At 41.7% G+C, this 17,716-nt stretch overlaps 1 protein-coding gene across 7 annotated transcripts in view; it reads left to right on the top strand.

Annotated features, from left to right (window-relative positions):
- Positions 1-17,716, top strand: part of FBXL4 (F-box and leucine rich repeat protein 4) — a 131,531-nt gene that overhangs the window by 59,639 nt on the left and 54,176 nt on the right. For all 7 annotated transcript variants that reach the window (XR_013345602.1, XM_077812851.1, XM_077812850.1 and 4 more), the window contains one exon: positions 13,328-13,541. Coding sequence is in view for 6 of the 7 variants with exons in the window: in XM_077812851.1 (XP_077668977.1) it covers positions 13,328-13,541 (214 nt within the window). In the remaining variant the exon portion in view is untranslated. The remainder of the gene's footprint in view (positions 1-13,327; positions 13,542-17,716) is intronic.

Raw genomic sequence — 17,716 nt, 5'->3', positions numbered from 1 at the left:
AACGCTACAGTTCCACATTGCCAACTGCAGTGCTCTCTTGGCTAAATATGACTTTGACAATTTTGGGAAACTCTTTGGGTTTACTGCAGACATACCAGAAGACAGGAGAGCACAATTTAAATCAGTCCTGATCGAGGGACAATTGGTGGCTGATGGCCTTACAGGGCTTCCTGGACAGCATCAATTCTGCAGCCCTTACCACAGTTACAGCGATAGTGATGCGCAGAGACTCATGGCTGCTATCATCTGGCATACCAAAAGAGCTCCAAATAAAGGTTGAGGACCTACTTCTCAATAAGGACAAACTGTTTTCAGTTAAAACCGATGAAGTCCTATGAAGGACTCTCTAGCGACCCTTCGTACACTTGGCATATATACACCACCCCCAAAAAGGAAGCGGTACCAACGAAACAAAGATACTCAATATACCCGCCCTCAATCCAGGCCGTACGAGGCAGGCAGACACAGAAATAGACCACCTCAGTGCCAGCAGACACAACCACAACAAGCAGTGTCCCAACCATCAGGGAACAAACCACAGTTTTGAAGGCTTGGTTGAGGGTCTGAATGACTTCCCCTTAACACCAGCACCTACCTGCCCATTTGATCACCCACTACAGCATTTTTACCAAGCTTGGGATCATATTACACACGAGACCGTTGTGTCTTAGAAGTAGTACCCACATCCCTTTTACTTCTTGCCCCCCTGCCATCCCTCTTCAGGGATCGTTCTCGCGAGCACCTTCTAAGACCGGAAGTAGATCGTCTGCTACAGCTAGGGGCCGTAAAATCAGTACCAACGCAATACAGAGGAGGAAGACTTTTTTTTATTCTCACTATTTCTTGACCCAGAAGAAAAGTGGTGGATGGCAACCGATACAAGACCTATGAAAACTCAATAAATTTGCACACTCCCAAAAATTGAAGGTGGTTACCTTAGGTACAATAATCCCAGCGCTGGAACAGGGGGACTGGTTTTCAGCCCTCGACCTGCAAGATGCATATTTTCACATCTCAATACATCCGGCTCATAGACAATTCCTCCGATTACAGTGGGACATGACCACTTCCAGTACAGTGTGCTCCCATTTGGACTGTCCACTGCACCCAGGGTGTTCTCCAAAACTCTTGCAGTAGTTGAAGCTCACCTGCACAAACAATGGATCATATTTTTCCCATACCTAGATGATTGCCTTGTCAAAGGACACTCGTACACAGAGACAGAAACGATCACACGACTGATCATCAATCTCTTCCAGAGACTGGGGTTCCAAATTAACTTTCAGAAGTCCACATTGATACCCACAACTAGAATTCATCGGGGCACACCTGTACTCAACTCAAGTCAGAGCTTCACTACCTCATGCCAGATTCCTAGCCATCAAACTTCTCATAGAACCATATCCATCTGTCCATGGATCGAGGCACAGACAATGGCTAGGACACATGGCCGCACAATGACTAGGACACATGGCCGCACCATTTTCATGGTAAAACACTCCAGATTATACATGCGATGTCTCCAGGGCTGGCTGCAATCAGTATACAAACCCACCAAACACAGTCTCAACATGATGGTAACACCACCGACCAAGGTTTTAGCATCCCTACAATGGTGGACAAGATGAGAGAACATCTGCGTAGGGGTTCCCTTTCACCACAGATCTTCAGTCACAACAGATGACTTCCTACTGGGCTGGGGGACACACCTGGACCACCACACGACACAAGGCAGGTGGTCAACACCAGAAGCACATCTTCCATAAACTTGCTAGAACTCAGAGCAGTAAGATATGCCTGTCTTCACTTCCTATTACTCATAAGAAATTAATCAATTTGTGTGATGACAATGTTGCATGAATGTTCTACATCAACAGACAAAGGGGGTCCCAATCCCACTCCCTATGCACCAAAGCCATGAGACTATGGAACTGGTGTATCCAGCACCACATTGTCATCTCAGCTTCTTACCTACCAGGATGCCAAAACACCACAGCCACATTAAGCAGATGGTTCTCACAAGAGCAAAATGGGAACTGAACCCTAGTGTCTTACAACAGATATTCTATCAATGGGGTTCCCATCTATGAACTTAGCAGCCTAACTGTTGTCAAGTTTTTAGTAGGCATCACAGCAAAGGAAGTTTTGAGGATGGATTTGAAAGTGGATAATGTGGTGGCTTTGCAGATGTTTATGGGGAGCACCTCCCAATCATGTGGGATAGCATAGGAGAAAGCATGAAGGATTTTGTTTGAAAATTAACAAGTGGGTAGTAGAGGCTGGCATCATGGAGAGGCGAGCACTGAAGAGTTCAACAATGAATGAAGGATGATAGGTAAAGGTGCTTATTAACTGTGAAGGCCTTGCAAGTGAATACAAGTTGATGCTTTAGAGAAGAGGGAGCCATTGGGGACATTCAGAGAAGGTGGTAATGTGCTCTAAGTGACGGGCCAGGAAAATTATTTTTGTAGCAGCATTGTAAATGGATATGAGCGGGGTGAGATTGCAATGGTATAGACCCAGTATTTACATGGAGACAGTAAAATGGTTAATAATGCAGAAAAGGCAGAAGAAGAGTGTTCAATAAATAGTTCTCTTCAGTATTTGGAAAGTAGGATGAGGTACTCATATCATATGAGGACAATAAAGTATTTTTCAATCCAGTAGTAAACAAGGAAAATGTTAAACATCATTTCCTTATAGATAAACATTTCTAAATCATCAGGCCAGCACAACTTGCACCCACCATCCTAAAAGAGTTGGCTTTGTAAGTGTGAGGGAGGGTTGGTTTTATGAACTTACCTTGGTGCCAGTAAGATTTTAAAGCTGAAATCTAACAAACTCTATTTGCCAATTTTATAAGCATTAACACCAATATTAGAATGTAGTCTAATAAGATAAACCCTCTTTAGTGAATCTAAGGAGCGTTAGTTTACTAATTTAACACTAGGTTCTTTTTAGGTAAACTTTCATGTTGAACAGTATTTCTCAGATGAGGACACTTGGCTATCCATAACCAGTCAACAATTTATTAATTTACCAAGAACCACATCAGTATACAATCAGCAGTTCACCAATCAAGTGTAGATACAACCAAAGAGAAGAATGAGGGGGGATTTGATAGCTGCTTTCAACTACCTGAGAGGTGGTTCCAGAGAGGATGGTTCTAGACTATTCTCAGTGGTGGAAGAGGACAGGACAAGGAGTAATGGTCTCAAGTTGCAGTGGGGGAGGTTTAGGTTGGATATTAGGAAAAACTTTTTCACTAGGAGGGTGGTGAAACACTGGAATGCGTTGCCTAGGGAGGTGGTGGAATCTCCTTCCTTAGAAGTTTTTAAGGTGAGGCTTGACAAAGCCCTGGCTGGGGTGATTTAATTGGGGATGGGTCCTGCTTTTGAGCAGGGGGTTGGACTAGATGACCTCCTGAGGTCCCTTCCAACCCTGATATTCTATGATTCTATGAATGTTCTAGATACGTACTGAGCACTCCAAGACAGTCCCATAAATCAATTGTTATAGACTAGGATTGAGGATGATAAGTTATAGGCTCAGCAGGAACAATCCAGATTACTTCTGGCACTCTTAAGAGTGTGGTCCCTCCTATTTGAGTACAGGGAGTCCTCCGACTTACGACACAATTCATTTCTCAGAATTGTGTTGTAAGTCGAAACGGCTTTTCCCATAGGAATCAATTTTATGAAGGGGGGATTGGTTCCTGAACCAAGGTTTGATACACTATTTTCACCACAATAACCCAGATTTTTGTACTAAATGAATTATAGATTACTAATGTTGCAACATCAATATATTTACTGTACACTGTATTTTATAAACAGCATTCAAATAAACATATAAACTCACATATGCTGCTCAGAACACTGGCAACACAGGCTCAGAAAACCAGGGGAATGGCACACATGCTGCGCCTCAGCCAATCACTGTTCAAGCTTTCTGATTGGTTGAGCCCGGGGCCGGGAGCCAATCAAAAACAAGTGGCAACCCTATGCGGCAACAAGCTATCCTGCTGCCCTGAAGCCAGTCAGAAGCGACCCGTTCCAGCTCCATACCAGTACTATATAACACAACCAGGAAGTGATTTCAAGCAAACTTTATGCAAAGTCAGCGTCATAAGGGTGAAACAAGCGTTGTAGGGGCAAAATGGGCAGTCAATTGAAAAGTGTCGTAAGTCTGAAGACTTCTGGTAGTTTGATAGTTTAAATTTGTCCCTTTCCTATCAAAGGAATCACTTAAAATTGGTTTCTCTCTCTCAAGCCAGTTTGCCTGGACTTATAAAGGAGAGCATGCATACAGAATTAGTTAGTTCTAAAGTATGGTTACTTGAGGTCTCACTAAAGAGTGTAAATTCAACAAGACAACCTTAAGTTATTTATATTAAAGATAGAAGAAGAAATACAGTCATTAAAATGAAATCTCACCACTTCTCCTTATCCTGGTAACCCTGCAATAGGGGAATAGTCCTCTCCATAGGGCTTGCCTGGGCATCAGTTGTACTTCTGGATTTTGCCGTTTCTTTGTAGGTTCAGCCAACTCTGGGGTCCCACATGGATGGGTGATCTTCGTTTTGTATACCTTGATTCCAAAGGGCAACCCTCCAATTTCTGTTGGACAGTTGTCAGCTGAGTGATCAGATTTCTGCTGTGTTTCTCTGCTGCTTCAATCAATATCCAGTAGGTGGCATTGGTGTGGAACAAATTTGTTCAATCATATTCTTATCGGAGGGTGTTTGTTTGATTCATTTCAAAGATTGTATTTCAGCACTCGCCCACATTAATTGCAATTTCCCCCTTTTTAAGCCGTTTATTTTAATTCAGAGTTTTGCCCTAGTCAGGTGTCCACTTCTCTTAATGTTCTCTTTCCTTCTTGCACCATACAACTCATGCCACTTCTACGGGGAAACACTCATTCAGAAAGAAAACAAAGTCCCCTACTAAACCTACTAGACAGGGTCCATACGTTCTTTGATTGTACTAAACATTTCCCATCATTTAGGTCTCACAACAGAAGATACTATCTACATAGAGAGAGAGAGAGATCTGACTGACAAGGCAAACAAATTCATAGTTTGGGGTGAAGGCAGGGTGGTTTGGATTTCTTGGGGTAACAAGCTGTTAGACCAATGTGACTGTCAAGGTTCCTCCCCCACTCTGAACTCTAGGGTACAGATGTGGGGACCTGCATGAAAAACCTCCTAAGCTTATCTTTACCAGCTTAGGTCAAAACTTCCCCAAGGTACAAAATATTCCACCCGTCGCCCTTGGATTGACCGCTACCACCACCAAATTAATACTGGTTGCTGGGGAAGAGCTGTTTGGACGCGTCTTTCCCCCCAAAATACTTCCCAAAACCTTGCACCCCACTTCCTGGACAAGGTTTGGTAAAAAGCCTCACCAATTTGCCTAGGTGACCACAGACCCAGACCCTTGGATCTGAGAACAATGAAAAAGCATTCAGTTTTCTTACAAGAAGACTTTTAATAAAAATAGAAGTAAATAGAAATAAAGAAATCCCCCCTGTAAAATCAGGATGGTAGATATCTTACAGGGTAATTAGATTCAAAAACATAGAGAACCCCTCTAGGCAAAACCTTAAGTTACAAAAAAGATACACAGACAGAAATAGTTATTCTATTCAGCACAATTCTTTTCTCAGCCATTTAAAGAAATCATAATCTAACACATACCTAGCTAGATTACTTACTAAAAGTTCTAAGACTCCATTCCTGGTCTATCCCTGGCAGAAAACCAGCATATATACAAACACACAGACCCTTTGTTTCTCTCCCTCCTCCCAGCTTTTGAAAGTATCTTGTCTCCTCATTGGTCATTTTGGTCAGGTGCCAGCGAGGTTACCTTTAGCTTCTTAACCCTTTACAGGTGAGAGGAGCTTTCCCCTGGCCAGGAGGGATTTCAAAGGGGTTTACCCTTCCCTTTATATTTATGACAGTGACCTTCAGTTTTCTGGGTTTTACAGCTCAGTTTCTCCCACCCATCTCTTTATCCACTTGCATTGTACATTGGGCCACTTTGTCTAGGAAAGTAGGGTATTACTTTGTTTGGTATCCTTTTGAGACTTTTTTTCAGCTACATTACGTGGGAGAAAGAGACTTTATCCATATGTAAATTATGAGAGAGTCATGCCTATGGTATTCTCTTTTAGCTCGCTTTTTGGTCTCTCTTACTGGGGAGTGAAACTCATAACCGTAGCTGATCTGTAGGTCCTTAGACAAAGTGTCTCACATGGTGTGAATCATTTTCTCACTGTCTTTACTTCTTAGGTGGAGTTCAGTAGTGGGTGAGTCCTATTTGGGGATAAACAGAGGTGCATAATTTTTCTTATTTTTGAGGGGCATAAGGAAGTAATATTTATCAATCATTCAAGGCATATGTTATAGATACTCCTTACAGTTGATAAGATCTCTGGCCTGCTGATCTTAATTTTTAATAGATCTTGGAGTACCTTGGCTATTCCAGGAGACTGGAAGAGTGCTAATGTTGTGCCAGTGCTCAGAAATGACTAGCAGGATGACCCGGGTAACTGTAGGCTGGTTAGCCTCAAATCAGTCCTGGAAAAAATACAGTTACGAACACCAGAGTTCTGAACTGACCAGTCAACCTCACACCTCATTCGGAACTGGAAGTATGCAATCAGGCAGCAGTAGAGACCAAAGAAAGAAAATACAGTACAGTACTGTGTTAAACATAAACTACTGAAAAAATAAAGGGAAAGTTTAAAAAAAAAATTGACAAGGTAATGAAACTGTTTCTGTGCTCATTTCATTTAAACTAAGATGGTTAAAAGCTGCATTTTTCTTCTGCATAGTAAAGTTTCAAAGCTGTAGTAAGTCTATGTTCAATTGTAAACTTTTGAAAGAACAACCATAACATTTTGTTCAGTGTTAGGAATATTTCACAGTTATGAACAATCTCCATTCCCAAGGTGTTCATAATACTGAGGTTCTACTGTAGTGGAAAAGCTGATACAATATTCAATTGATAAAGAATTACAGGATAGGAATATAATTAATCACAGTCAACATGATTTTATGGAAAATAAGTCTTGTCAAACCTGGTTTCATTCTTTGATGACCCTACAAGTTTGATTAATAAAGATAACTCCTTAGATGTGATATATTTAAACCTTTGTATGGCATTTGACTTAGTACTGCATGGCATTCTGATTAAACAATTAGCACTATACAATATCAATAAAGCACTCATTAAATGGATTAAGATCTGGCTAATGGCAGATCTCAAAGAGTAGTTGTCAGTGGGGAGTCATCGTTAAATGAGAGCTTTTCCAGTGGAGTTCTGCAGAGATTGGTACTAAACCTGATGCTATTCAACATTATAATAAATGATGGGAAAATAAATATAAAATCACTGCTGATAAAATCTGTGGATGAAAAAGATTGGTGGAGTGGTAAATAATGAGGACAAGGCAGTCATACAGAGCAATCTGGATCACTTGGTAAGCTGGACTTATTCAAACAAAATGTATTTTAATGCAGCAAAATGCAACGTTATACATCTAGGTACAAGGAATGCAGGCAATCCCTATGGAATGGGGACTGTGTCCTGAAAGCATTGATTCTGAAAAGGGTTTAGTGGTCATAATGGACAAGCATCTCAACATGTGCTCCCAATGCAGTTCTTTGGCAAAAATGGCTGATGTGATCCATGGATGTATAAATAGAAATAGTGAGTAGGGGTAAGAAGTTGTTTTACCTCTGTATGTAGCACTGGTGAGACTGATACTGGAATACTGCATACAATTTTGGTGTCCACATTTTAAAAAGGATGTTGAAAAATTAGAGAGAGGGTTCAGAAAAGAATCACGAAAATGATTTAAGAGTTGGAGAAAATGTCTTTCAATGAAAGACAAAGAGCTCAATCTGTTTAGTTTATCAGAAAGAAGACTGAGAGGTGACAATTAGAGTGTATAAGTATCTTCACAGGCAGAAAATAGTGGGTACTAAAGAGCTCTTTAGTAGAAGAAGGCATAACAAGAACCAGTGGCTGGAAGCTAAAGCTAGACAAATTCAAATAGAAAATTTAGCATTTTTTAACCATGAGGGTTAAACTGGAACAAACCACCAAAGGAAGCAGTGGATTCTCCATCTTTTGATGTCTTCAGATCAAGAATGGATTCCTTTCTAGAATATATGCTTCAGTCATACCGGTTATTGGGCTCAATACTGAGATAACTGGGTGTAATTAAATAGTCTGTGATATAACACGGAAGTCGAATGAGATGATCTAATGGCCATTTTTGGCCTTAAAGTCTATGAATCTATGACATAGTCCTAGAAAAGCCTACTAGCTATTCTTATTTTTCAGTCATCAGTGTTGAATATGCTAGGTGGTTGTTTCTCATCACAACTGTAGTGAATGTGAAAGTGACCTGAGTAGGGTTCCATCCTAAGCATCACATTTGTACAGCTCCTTTGTTGACAAGCAACTCCCACAATGGTGGGGCGGCTTCTTCCTTTTAGGGGCGATGGTACTTCCAGTCCAAAAGGAAGATGCCTCATTTTCCCTCTTAATCCATGTATGTCTTGCACTAACTGGTTAGGGGGAAAGGAAATAGACCCTAGGGCTTCCCCTTTCATCTTGCACGCTAATGGAAAAAATGAGGAAGAAGGGGACATGGGATAGGGAGAAGGAGAAAGTGATGGACAGTGAAAGGGAGAGTGAGGGAAAAGGAGAGGAGGGTGATAATGTAAGGTATGGAATAAATGAGGGAAAATGACTATTGCAGAGAAAGAAAGGAAGGATGGGATGAATGAGTGAATGACTAGATTAGACTCCTTGCAGAAAGAGAAGGCTTAGAGACTTGATCGTTTAAACACTATGTGAAGAAAGCCAGGGAGTTCAAGTGTCCTATTATTTAGTATGCTTGGGGCATGTCCCCCTGGATCCTGCTTCTCTTAAGTGTCCAGCTTCTTCAGTACCATAGGCAGTTTTAGCAAAAAATAAAAATAAATCCTACGTAAGCCAACACCTGTTCAACGGCAACAATATGAGCCTTGTTGTTGAAAAGGCTCTGATAACTTAAAGCATTTTTCCACTATATCAATTAAACACATTCAGGAGACTTTAATTGGCTTGGTGCTAAAAATGTCTGAAGCTATGGCAGCCTTAACTGCACTAGGCTTTTCATGGTGCAGCTGCATTGGTGCTACCACCAATGGGGATAGTTTTTTCTAAAATACTCTAGAGTTGACAAATTTCCAAAGCAGGCATCTGCCCCCTACTTGCAGAGACTCCATCACTCCAGGAAGCACTGGGGTGAGCTGAGCTAGTCTCTTCTGTGGGGGAAACAGGTGAAACTTAGAGAATATTAAAATATATATGATTTTATGCAATATCAAACTTGTAAACCTTGTGATTGATTTGCATTTTGAAGGTTTCCTTTGCAATGAAAAGGAACTATGAGCTTACTATTTTTTTAAAGAAAGCTTAGATTAGATGGAACCGAGCTTGTAGAATTCAACAGACCTCCGACAGAAGTTGTTGTAATGCATGCAGAGACCCTCACAGTTTCTAAGTGTTTTGAATATTCAGTCTCTGATAGCTTAAACCTTTTTACACCAACCTACTTCTGTGAATTAGTTCTCCTTGAGGATTAGTGTATTGTAAAACAAGCTTTAAATTTTTACATTGTTCGTTTGAATTATTTGTGGAAAAAAGAAATAGAACAATTTTTCTAACAGTGATGAAACACTAGTTTTTCTCAGATCCTCTAGCTTTCAAATGTCTTATCCAATTAACCTCAAACTTTCTCTCTCAAACATTTTTCTCATGGGCAGAGACTTACTACAAGAAATTTCAGGCAGAAAGTTGCAGGCCAGTATCAAAATCAGACTTGCAGTGGTCATTTAAAATTGTAACAAAACAGGATCACTGTTATATCTGGTTGCATTTGAAGTCACTAGTAACTGGTAAGTCACAAGATAGGAACAGAGTTCAACTTAGTTTGCAGGGCTGGTAGTAAGAAATTTTTTTTTGTAATTTAAACAAACACACCACCCTTTTTCCAAACCCTTTTTCCAAACCCTTTTCCCAGTAGAGTTGTGGTTTTGGGCTGCTCTAGTAACATGAACTTAGCACTTGGCAGTAATGTAGTATTTTCTGCTTTTTTTACCTTTGTTAAATGTAAACCTTGTTGCAGGCCCGCCGACAGCAATTCCAGGCCCCAGGGCAGAACAGTCAGTGGGCCCCCGCTGGTGCCCAGCGAGCTGCTGGCTGTGCTTCTGGATGCACTCTTCCGGCATGGCCAGGGCTTCTACATGTGCTTATCTCCCTGCCACGTTCTGCTGCTCTCCCTGCCGGGCAGGAGCCCAGGCAGGGAACAGGAGGGAGCTGCTTTTAACGCTGGCCCCTCCTGGTCGCTGCTCTGCAGCCCTGCCTGGCAGCTACCTGAGAGAACCTGGCTGGAGAGGAGGCAGCTTCCACTCCCCGCCCGGGTCGGCTGTCAGGGACCCCACCATCTGAGCCTGGGAAGGGAGCGGAATTCACCTTCCTAGCCAGGCTCTCTCAGGCAGCCACTGCACAGGGCTGCAGAGCAGCATCTCAGCGGCTGGAAGGGGCTGGTCCTGCCCCTTCCACTCCTGGCATCTGTGCCATGCATTGCCCAGGCCCTGTCCCACCCCCTTGCTCCTCACTCTCCCCCAGCACCTCTAGCGTACTGCCAAACAGCTGACGATGGTGGGCGGCAGGCACTGGGGGGGAGGAGGACAAGCTGATTGGTGGGGCCCGCTGCTGGCAGGAGGTGCAGGGGAGGAGGGGCCTACCAGTGAGTGCCCAGGAGCCCTGTGGCCCACGCAGGTGATTTAAAAGGGCCCAGGGCTCCCGACTGCCACCGCCGCTGCTACTGCGGCAGTGGTGGTGGCTGGGGGCCACAGGCCCTTTTAAATGGCCCAGGCCCCTGGGCAGTTGCCCCCTTTGCCCCCCGCTGTCGGCGGGTCTGCCTTATTGTATGATTCATTGGGGAACACCAAAAGCTATCCAGGATATGCAACATTGTTGAATGAATGTTGATGGAGTAAACGTAACTTTTGGAATATGTTCACTTTTGAGTGCTTGATCTCTTACCTTGACATCGAATTAACCCATTTTTTAAAGTTTTTTTTTCCATTTAATAGATTTCCTCAGGTATGCCATTACCCTCTGATCCCACTGAGGGTTACCAAAAGAAACTACACCATTTGCTCAAGAAACTCCCTGAAAAAGCACAAGAACAAATCTGCACAGACACACCCCTGGAACCCCAACCTGGGGTATTCTATCTGCTACCCAAGATCCATAAACCTGGAAATCCTGGATGCCCCATCATCTCAGGCATTCGCACCCTGACAGCAGGATTATCTGGCTACGTAGACTCCCTCCTCAGGCCCTACACTACCAGCACTCCCAGCTATCTTCGAGACACCACTGACTTCCTGAGGAAACTACAGTCCATCGGTGATCTTCCTGAAAACACCATCCTGGCCACTATGCATGTAGAAGCCCTCTACACCAACATTCCACACAAAGATGGACTACAAGCCGTCAGGAACAGTATCCTCGATAATGTCATGGCAAACCTGGTGGCTGAATTTTGTGACTTTGTCCTCACCCATAACTATTTCACATTTGGGGACAATGTATCAATGTATACCTTCAAATCAGTGGCACTGCTATGGGTACCCGCATGTCCCCACAGTATGCCAACATTTTTATGGATGACTTAGAACAACGCTTCTTCAGCTCTCGTCCCCTAACGCCCCTACTCTACTTGCGCTACATTGATGACATCTTCATCATCTGGACCCATGGAAAAGAAGCCCTTGAGGAATTCCACCATGATTTCAACAATTTCCATCCCACCATCAACCTCAGCCTGGACCAGTCCACACAAGAGATCCACTTCCTGGACACTACAGTGCTAATAAGCGATGGTCACATAAACACCACCCTATACCGGAAACCTACTGACCGCTATTCCTACCAACATGCCTCCAGCTTTCATCCAGACCACACCACACGATCCATTGTCTACAGCCAAGCTCTACAATACAAGCGCATTTGCTCCAACCCCTCAGACAGAGACAAGCACCTACAAGATCTCTATCAAGCATTCTTACAACTGCAATACTCACCTGCTGAAATGAAGAAACAGATTGACAGAGCCAGAAGAGTACCCAGAAGTCACCTACTACAGGACTGGCCCAACAAAGAAAATAACAGAACGCCACTAGCCGTCACCTTCAGCCCCCAACTAAAACCTCTCCAGCACATCATTAAGGATCTGCAACCTATCCTGAAGGACGACCCATCACTCTCACAGATCTTGGGAGACAGGCCAGTCCTTGCTTACAGACAGTTCCCCAACCTGAAGCAAATACTCACCAGCAACCTCACACCACACAACAGAACCACTAACCCAGGAACCTATCCTTGCAACAAAGCCCATTGCCAACTGTGTCCACATATCTATTCAGGGGACACCATCATAGGGCCTAATCACATCAGCCACACTATCAGAGGCTCGTTCACCTGCACATCTCCCAATGTGATATATTCCAGCAATGCCCCTCTGACGTGTACATTGGCCAAACTGGACAGTGTCTACGTAAAAGAATAAATGGACACAAATCAGATGTCAAGAATTATAACATTCAAAAACCATTTGGAGAACACTTCAGAACACTTTGGTCACTCGATTACAGACCTAAAAGTTGCAATTCTTCAACAAAAAAACTTCAAAAACAGACTCCAAGGAGAGACTGCTGAATTGGAATTAAATTGAAAACTGGATACACTTAACTTAGGCTTGAATACAGACTGGGAGTGGATGGGTCATTACACAAAGTAAAACTATTTTCCCTTGTTTATTCTCCCCTCCCCCCCCCAACTGTTCCTCAGACGTTTTTGTCAACTGCTGGAAATGGCCCACCTTGATTATTACTACAAAAGGTTTTTTCCCCCCCCCGCTCTCCTGCTGGTAATAGCTCACCTTACCTGATCACTCTTGTTACAGTGTGTATGGCAACACCCATTGTTTCATGTTCTCTATGTATATAAATCTCCCCACCTTATTTTCTACTGAATAAATGCATCCGATGAAGTGAGCTGTAGCTCACGAAAGCTTATGCTCAAATAAATTTGTTAGTCTCTAAGCTGCCACCAGTATTCCATTTCTTTTTGCGAATACAGACTAACACGGCTGCTACTCTGAAACCTGTTATTTTTGACAGTGTTCCAAAATTTCCACAGAAACCTATATTTCCCTACCTTTTAATTCATATAATATGTGCTTTTTACAGGTTCCTGAAAGTTTGTGGCTCTGAACTAGTGCGCCTTGAGTTGGCTTGTGGCCATTTCCTCAATGAGACTTGCTTAGAGGTCATTGCTGAGATGTGTCCAAACCTTCAGGAATTAAATCTCTCCTCCTGTGATAAGCTACCACCTCAGGCTTTCATCCACATTGCCAAAGTGTGCAGTCTTAAGCGTCTCATCCTTTATCGAACAAAAGTAGAGGTAGGAACAACTATTTTTAACCTTTACAAGAATTATTTTGATTCCTGCTAAAATTGTAAATGTTTTAATTAACAGTTAACAAATTAAAATCGTATGAATAATGCAGATAAAAACTGATATATTTTGTATTTACCAAGGTAGTTTCTGGATTTTTAAAAAATAGTAGAAATTTACTTTTTTGATCACTTTATAATCCACATACAAAACTGGTGGTCTTTCCTGACCTTTCAAAAAAAAAAAAAAAGTGTCCTATTGAAGTCTTAGTAACAACTCCTTACAGTAACAAAATATACGGGAGTGCTACTACTACATTTCAAAATGTTCAGACCATTAATTACAAACTGCAATTGACAAAATAAATGAGCAAATCACATTTTGTGATGTATCAATCTTGTTTAGTAATTAATTTGTTAATTATCAAAAATCACTTATCTAGAATGAGTTACTAATTAGTAAAGTTCTACTGTATTTTTTTTATCATGTCAGGTATTTATTTTAGGTATTGGACCTGAAATATTTTTAGACAGAGTTTTCACATATAATTATCCCTATTGCAGTTGAGTAGTTCTGTAAAGTAAACAGTGCAGTACCAACACTGCCTAATTTGTGTTATTTCCCAAAACAAAGGTAGTGTCACATTTTTAGGGCCTATATCACTGTCTTTTTATGTTTGTGATTCTCTAAGTCAGAACTCATTTTCTAGTCTGATTCTGACACTGTGACGCTGTGCTGCTTCTTATTCACACCGCATTGTAAGGTTATAATCTAGCTCTTTAGCAATATCCCTTAAACCAGCGTGACCTTAACCCAAGAGACCAGTTTAAACAGCTAAGCATGCACAGCTTTCCAAGTTGCTCTATGTTTTGAGCTTTGTAATGAACAAATGAGAGAGAAGGAAGGTGTGGGGGGGGGAGAATTTGAACACACATGTATGTGTTCCAACTAGATCAAATTCATCCTTGGCATTAGACAGTGGAACTCTCACTGAAGTCAGTAGGAGTGGTACCAGTTTATGGCAGGACTACATTTGACCTTAAGTGTTAACTTTACACACATTGAACTGAGTTTGTTCAAACTTGATTTTCTTCTATGAGAACTATAAAGCAAGCCATGCTTGAAGTTCGTAGCTTCAGTTGTTTTTTAAATATTGCGCTTGCATTACTCAGTTTGAGGAGAGGTGATAAGGAAAGGGCCACCAAAACGGAGGAGAAGAAGGGAATGAGCTAGCAAAGGGTGAAGTACTATTGTGGCTATGCTATTTGCATCCAGCCAGAAGTGCAAGTTTCTCCCCTCTAAACTGGATCAAATACAGCTAGGCTTGGAAGGATTAGATTTTTATTGGTAAATGTTGGTAAACGTTGATTTCACCATAAACACAAACTGACAAAAATATTTATATTGCTAATAATCAAAAATTGCAGATAGGCAAAGAAAGAAAAATGCTGTTTGAGAATTTATTAGAGCTGGATTTAAGGATATTTACTTTGTATATTTTGACATGATGTTGCCAATTTGGGTTTTAATGGTTATAAGGCTTTAACTTTTTGAATCTCAGCATCTACTGTCAATGAATAATTGACTGACACCCCCTGTTGCCTGACATCCCCACAATTTCCCACAACTGTAATAATTTGAATTAATACAAATAAAAAATGATTTAAATGCATAATTTTATGCCACTGTGAATTTAAATAGATAAAAATAGAAAAAAATGCTTAAGAATAAACATTGATGTTATCCTTCAAAATTATATTAAAAATCCCCAAATTTTGCCAAGCCTAAATACAGCATATTTATCTTGCATGTGTGTCCCAGGAACCATGGGGATTGTGTTAGTGTCCACTGCAAGTCTCTGCATGAACTATTAATTTTCCACTAAGGTGGTGTTGGAGACACTGAGGCTAATAATACTCAGTGACTCTAATATCTTCATTGAGGACATCTCTTCTGAGATAGTTCAGGTTTTCGTAGCCACTATCCTAGGTAGTTTCTGGCTCAACTCATTTATCTGGCCACATTCTTGACTGGTGTTTGCGTTTGAGAGTGGAAGTGGGACAAGTGAAAATTTTGGCCAGGTGTGGTATTCTGCAGTTTCAGGTTGCAGTCCTCCTCTCCATTTAGAACTTACTTTGATGGTCCATTCTTGGAGGTTCGTTGAACTCTAAGTGTTTCTGGATGGCTGTGAGGGGAGATATTTTACTAGCAAACTCAATCTTTTGATGGCTTACTTGGACAATATATTGATCTTTTGTCCTCAAGCATTGATGAAATGCCCCTTAAACACTGTCACCCTCTAAGATTTGTCCCCACCCACTCCCTTATTTAAAGTACCCAGGAAGAGTTATGGATTGGGATGTCTACAGAATACTGACAACATCCAGTTCTATAGATCTTTCATCTGACCCAGCCAATGTTTTCAAATGTTCTGCCTAGTATTTTCAGTGGAGATTGGAACATGGATGAGGGTTCAGTGGCTTAAATTCCATCTAGATAAAATGAGAGATGTTGGTAAATTGGGAGAAGGACTTAGAAGATATGGCAGGGTTTATATCTGCCACTTTAAAGAAAGGTGTGTTTCCACTATTTATTACTACAATCTGAGAGTAGTGTTGGACCCCTAGCTGCTGTTAGATGATCATTAAGACTCCTATATGTCTGATGAGGAGATACTAATACCTAGCTCATATATAGCACTTTTCAGCCGTAGAGATCTCAGTGCTTTAAATTCCCATTTTACATAGGTGGAAACAGAGGCACGGAAGTAAATTAACTTGCTTCTTGGTCACCCAGGAGGCCAGTGGCAGAGCTGAGAATAGAACCCAGGTCTTCTGAATCCCAGTTCAGTGCTCTGTCGGCTAGGCCTTACTGGCTCTCTGAGATTGCAATAATTTATTTTGAATGCTGACCACTTGCATGATCCATACCTTTGTTACAATGCACAGCAGTAATTTAATTTTACTGTATGTGGGACTACACCATATATCAACTCAGGACCTGAAGCTAGTGCAGAAAGCGGTTGCTCACTTATGTGAAATTTCTCGCTCTGAGCTCATGATGTACACTGGCTGCCTGCTGGTTTATGGGTGGAGTTTAAAGTGGTATTTTTTATTTATAAAGTTCTAACGGGTTTGGGACTGTCTGTCTGAGACACCATCTCTCTCTCCAGACCATATTGCCACAATTATGATCAGTGGATATGCGTAAGCCTGAATCCCTTTTATTTAGAAGAGATGGAGCCGCTACTGTTAGAGAGTTCTATGTAAGGAGCCCTTAGCTTTGGAATTCATGCACCACTCTCTCATCTTCTATTCCAAAATAGCCCAAAGCTGTTGATCTTTGGGGCATACTTCAAAGGTCATTTTTTTTCTCACAGGCTTTTGGGAAGGAAGTGGTGATCTGGGGGCAGGGATCTGTGTGCCTGGAAGCTAGTATTTTGGGCTAGGGTGGGTTTGTTCTTAATTTAGGTAGGCTGATGGCTTTGCTTTTGTTTAGATTAGTGTGCTTGCATTCTTAACATTTAGCAAGGTTGTCAAGGTTCCTCCCCCACTCTGAACTCTAGGGTACAGATGTGGGGACCTGCATGAAAAACCTCCTAAGCTTATCTTTACCAGCTTAGGTCAAAACTTCCCCAAGGTACAAAATATTCCACCCGTTGTCCTGGACTGGCCGCTACCACCACCAAACTAATACTGGTTACTGGGGAAGAGCTGTTTGGACGCGTCTTTCCCCCCAAAATACTTCCCAAAACCCTGCACCCCACTTCCTGGACAAGGTTTGGTAAAAAGCCTCACCAATTTGCCTAGGTGACTACAGACCCAGACCCTTGGATCTTAAGAACAATGAACAATCCTCCCAACACTTGCACCCCCCCTTTCCTGGGAAATGTTGGATAAAAAGCCTCACCAATTTGCATAGGTGACCACAGACCCAAACCCTTGGATCTGAGAACAATGAAAAAGCATTCAGTTTCTTACAAGAAGACTTTTAATAAAAATAGAAGTAAACAGAAATAAAGAAATCCCCCCTGTAAAATCAGGATGGTAGATATCTTACAGGGTAATTAGATTCAAAAACATAGAGAACCCCTCTAGGCAAAACCTTAAGTTACAAAAAAAAAACACAGACAGAAATAGTTATTCTATTCAGCACAATTCTTTTCTCAGCCATTTAAAGAA

Source organism: Eretmochelys imbricata, chromosome 3, assembly GCF_965152235.1.
Source record: "Eretmochelys imbricata isolate rEreImb1 chromosome 3, rEreImb1.hap1, whole genome shotgun sequence".
Lineage (NCBI taxonomy): Eukaryota > Metazoa > Chordata > Testudines > Cheloniidae > Eretmochelys > Eretmochelys imbricata.
This window is presented reverse-complemented; position numbering and strand designations above follow the sequence as displayed.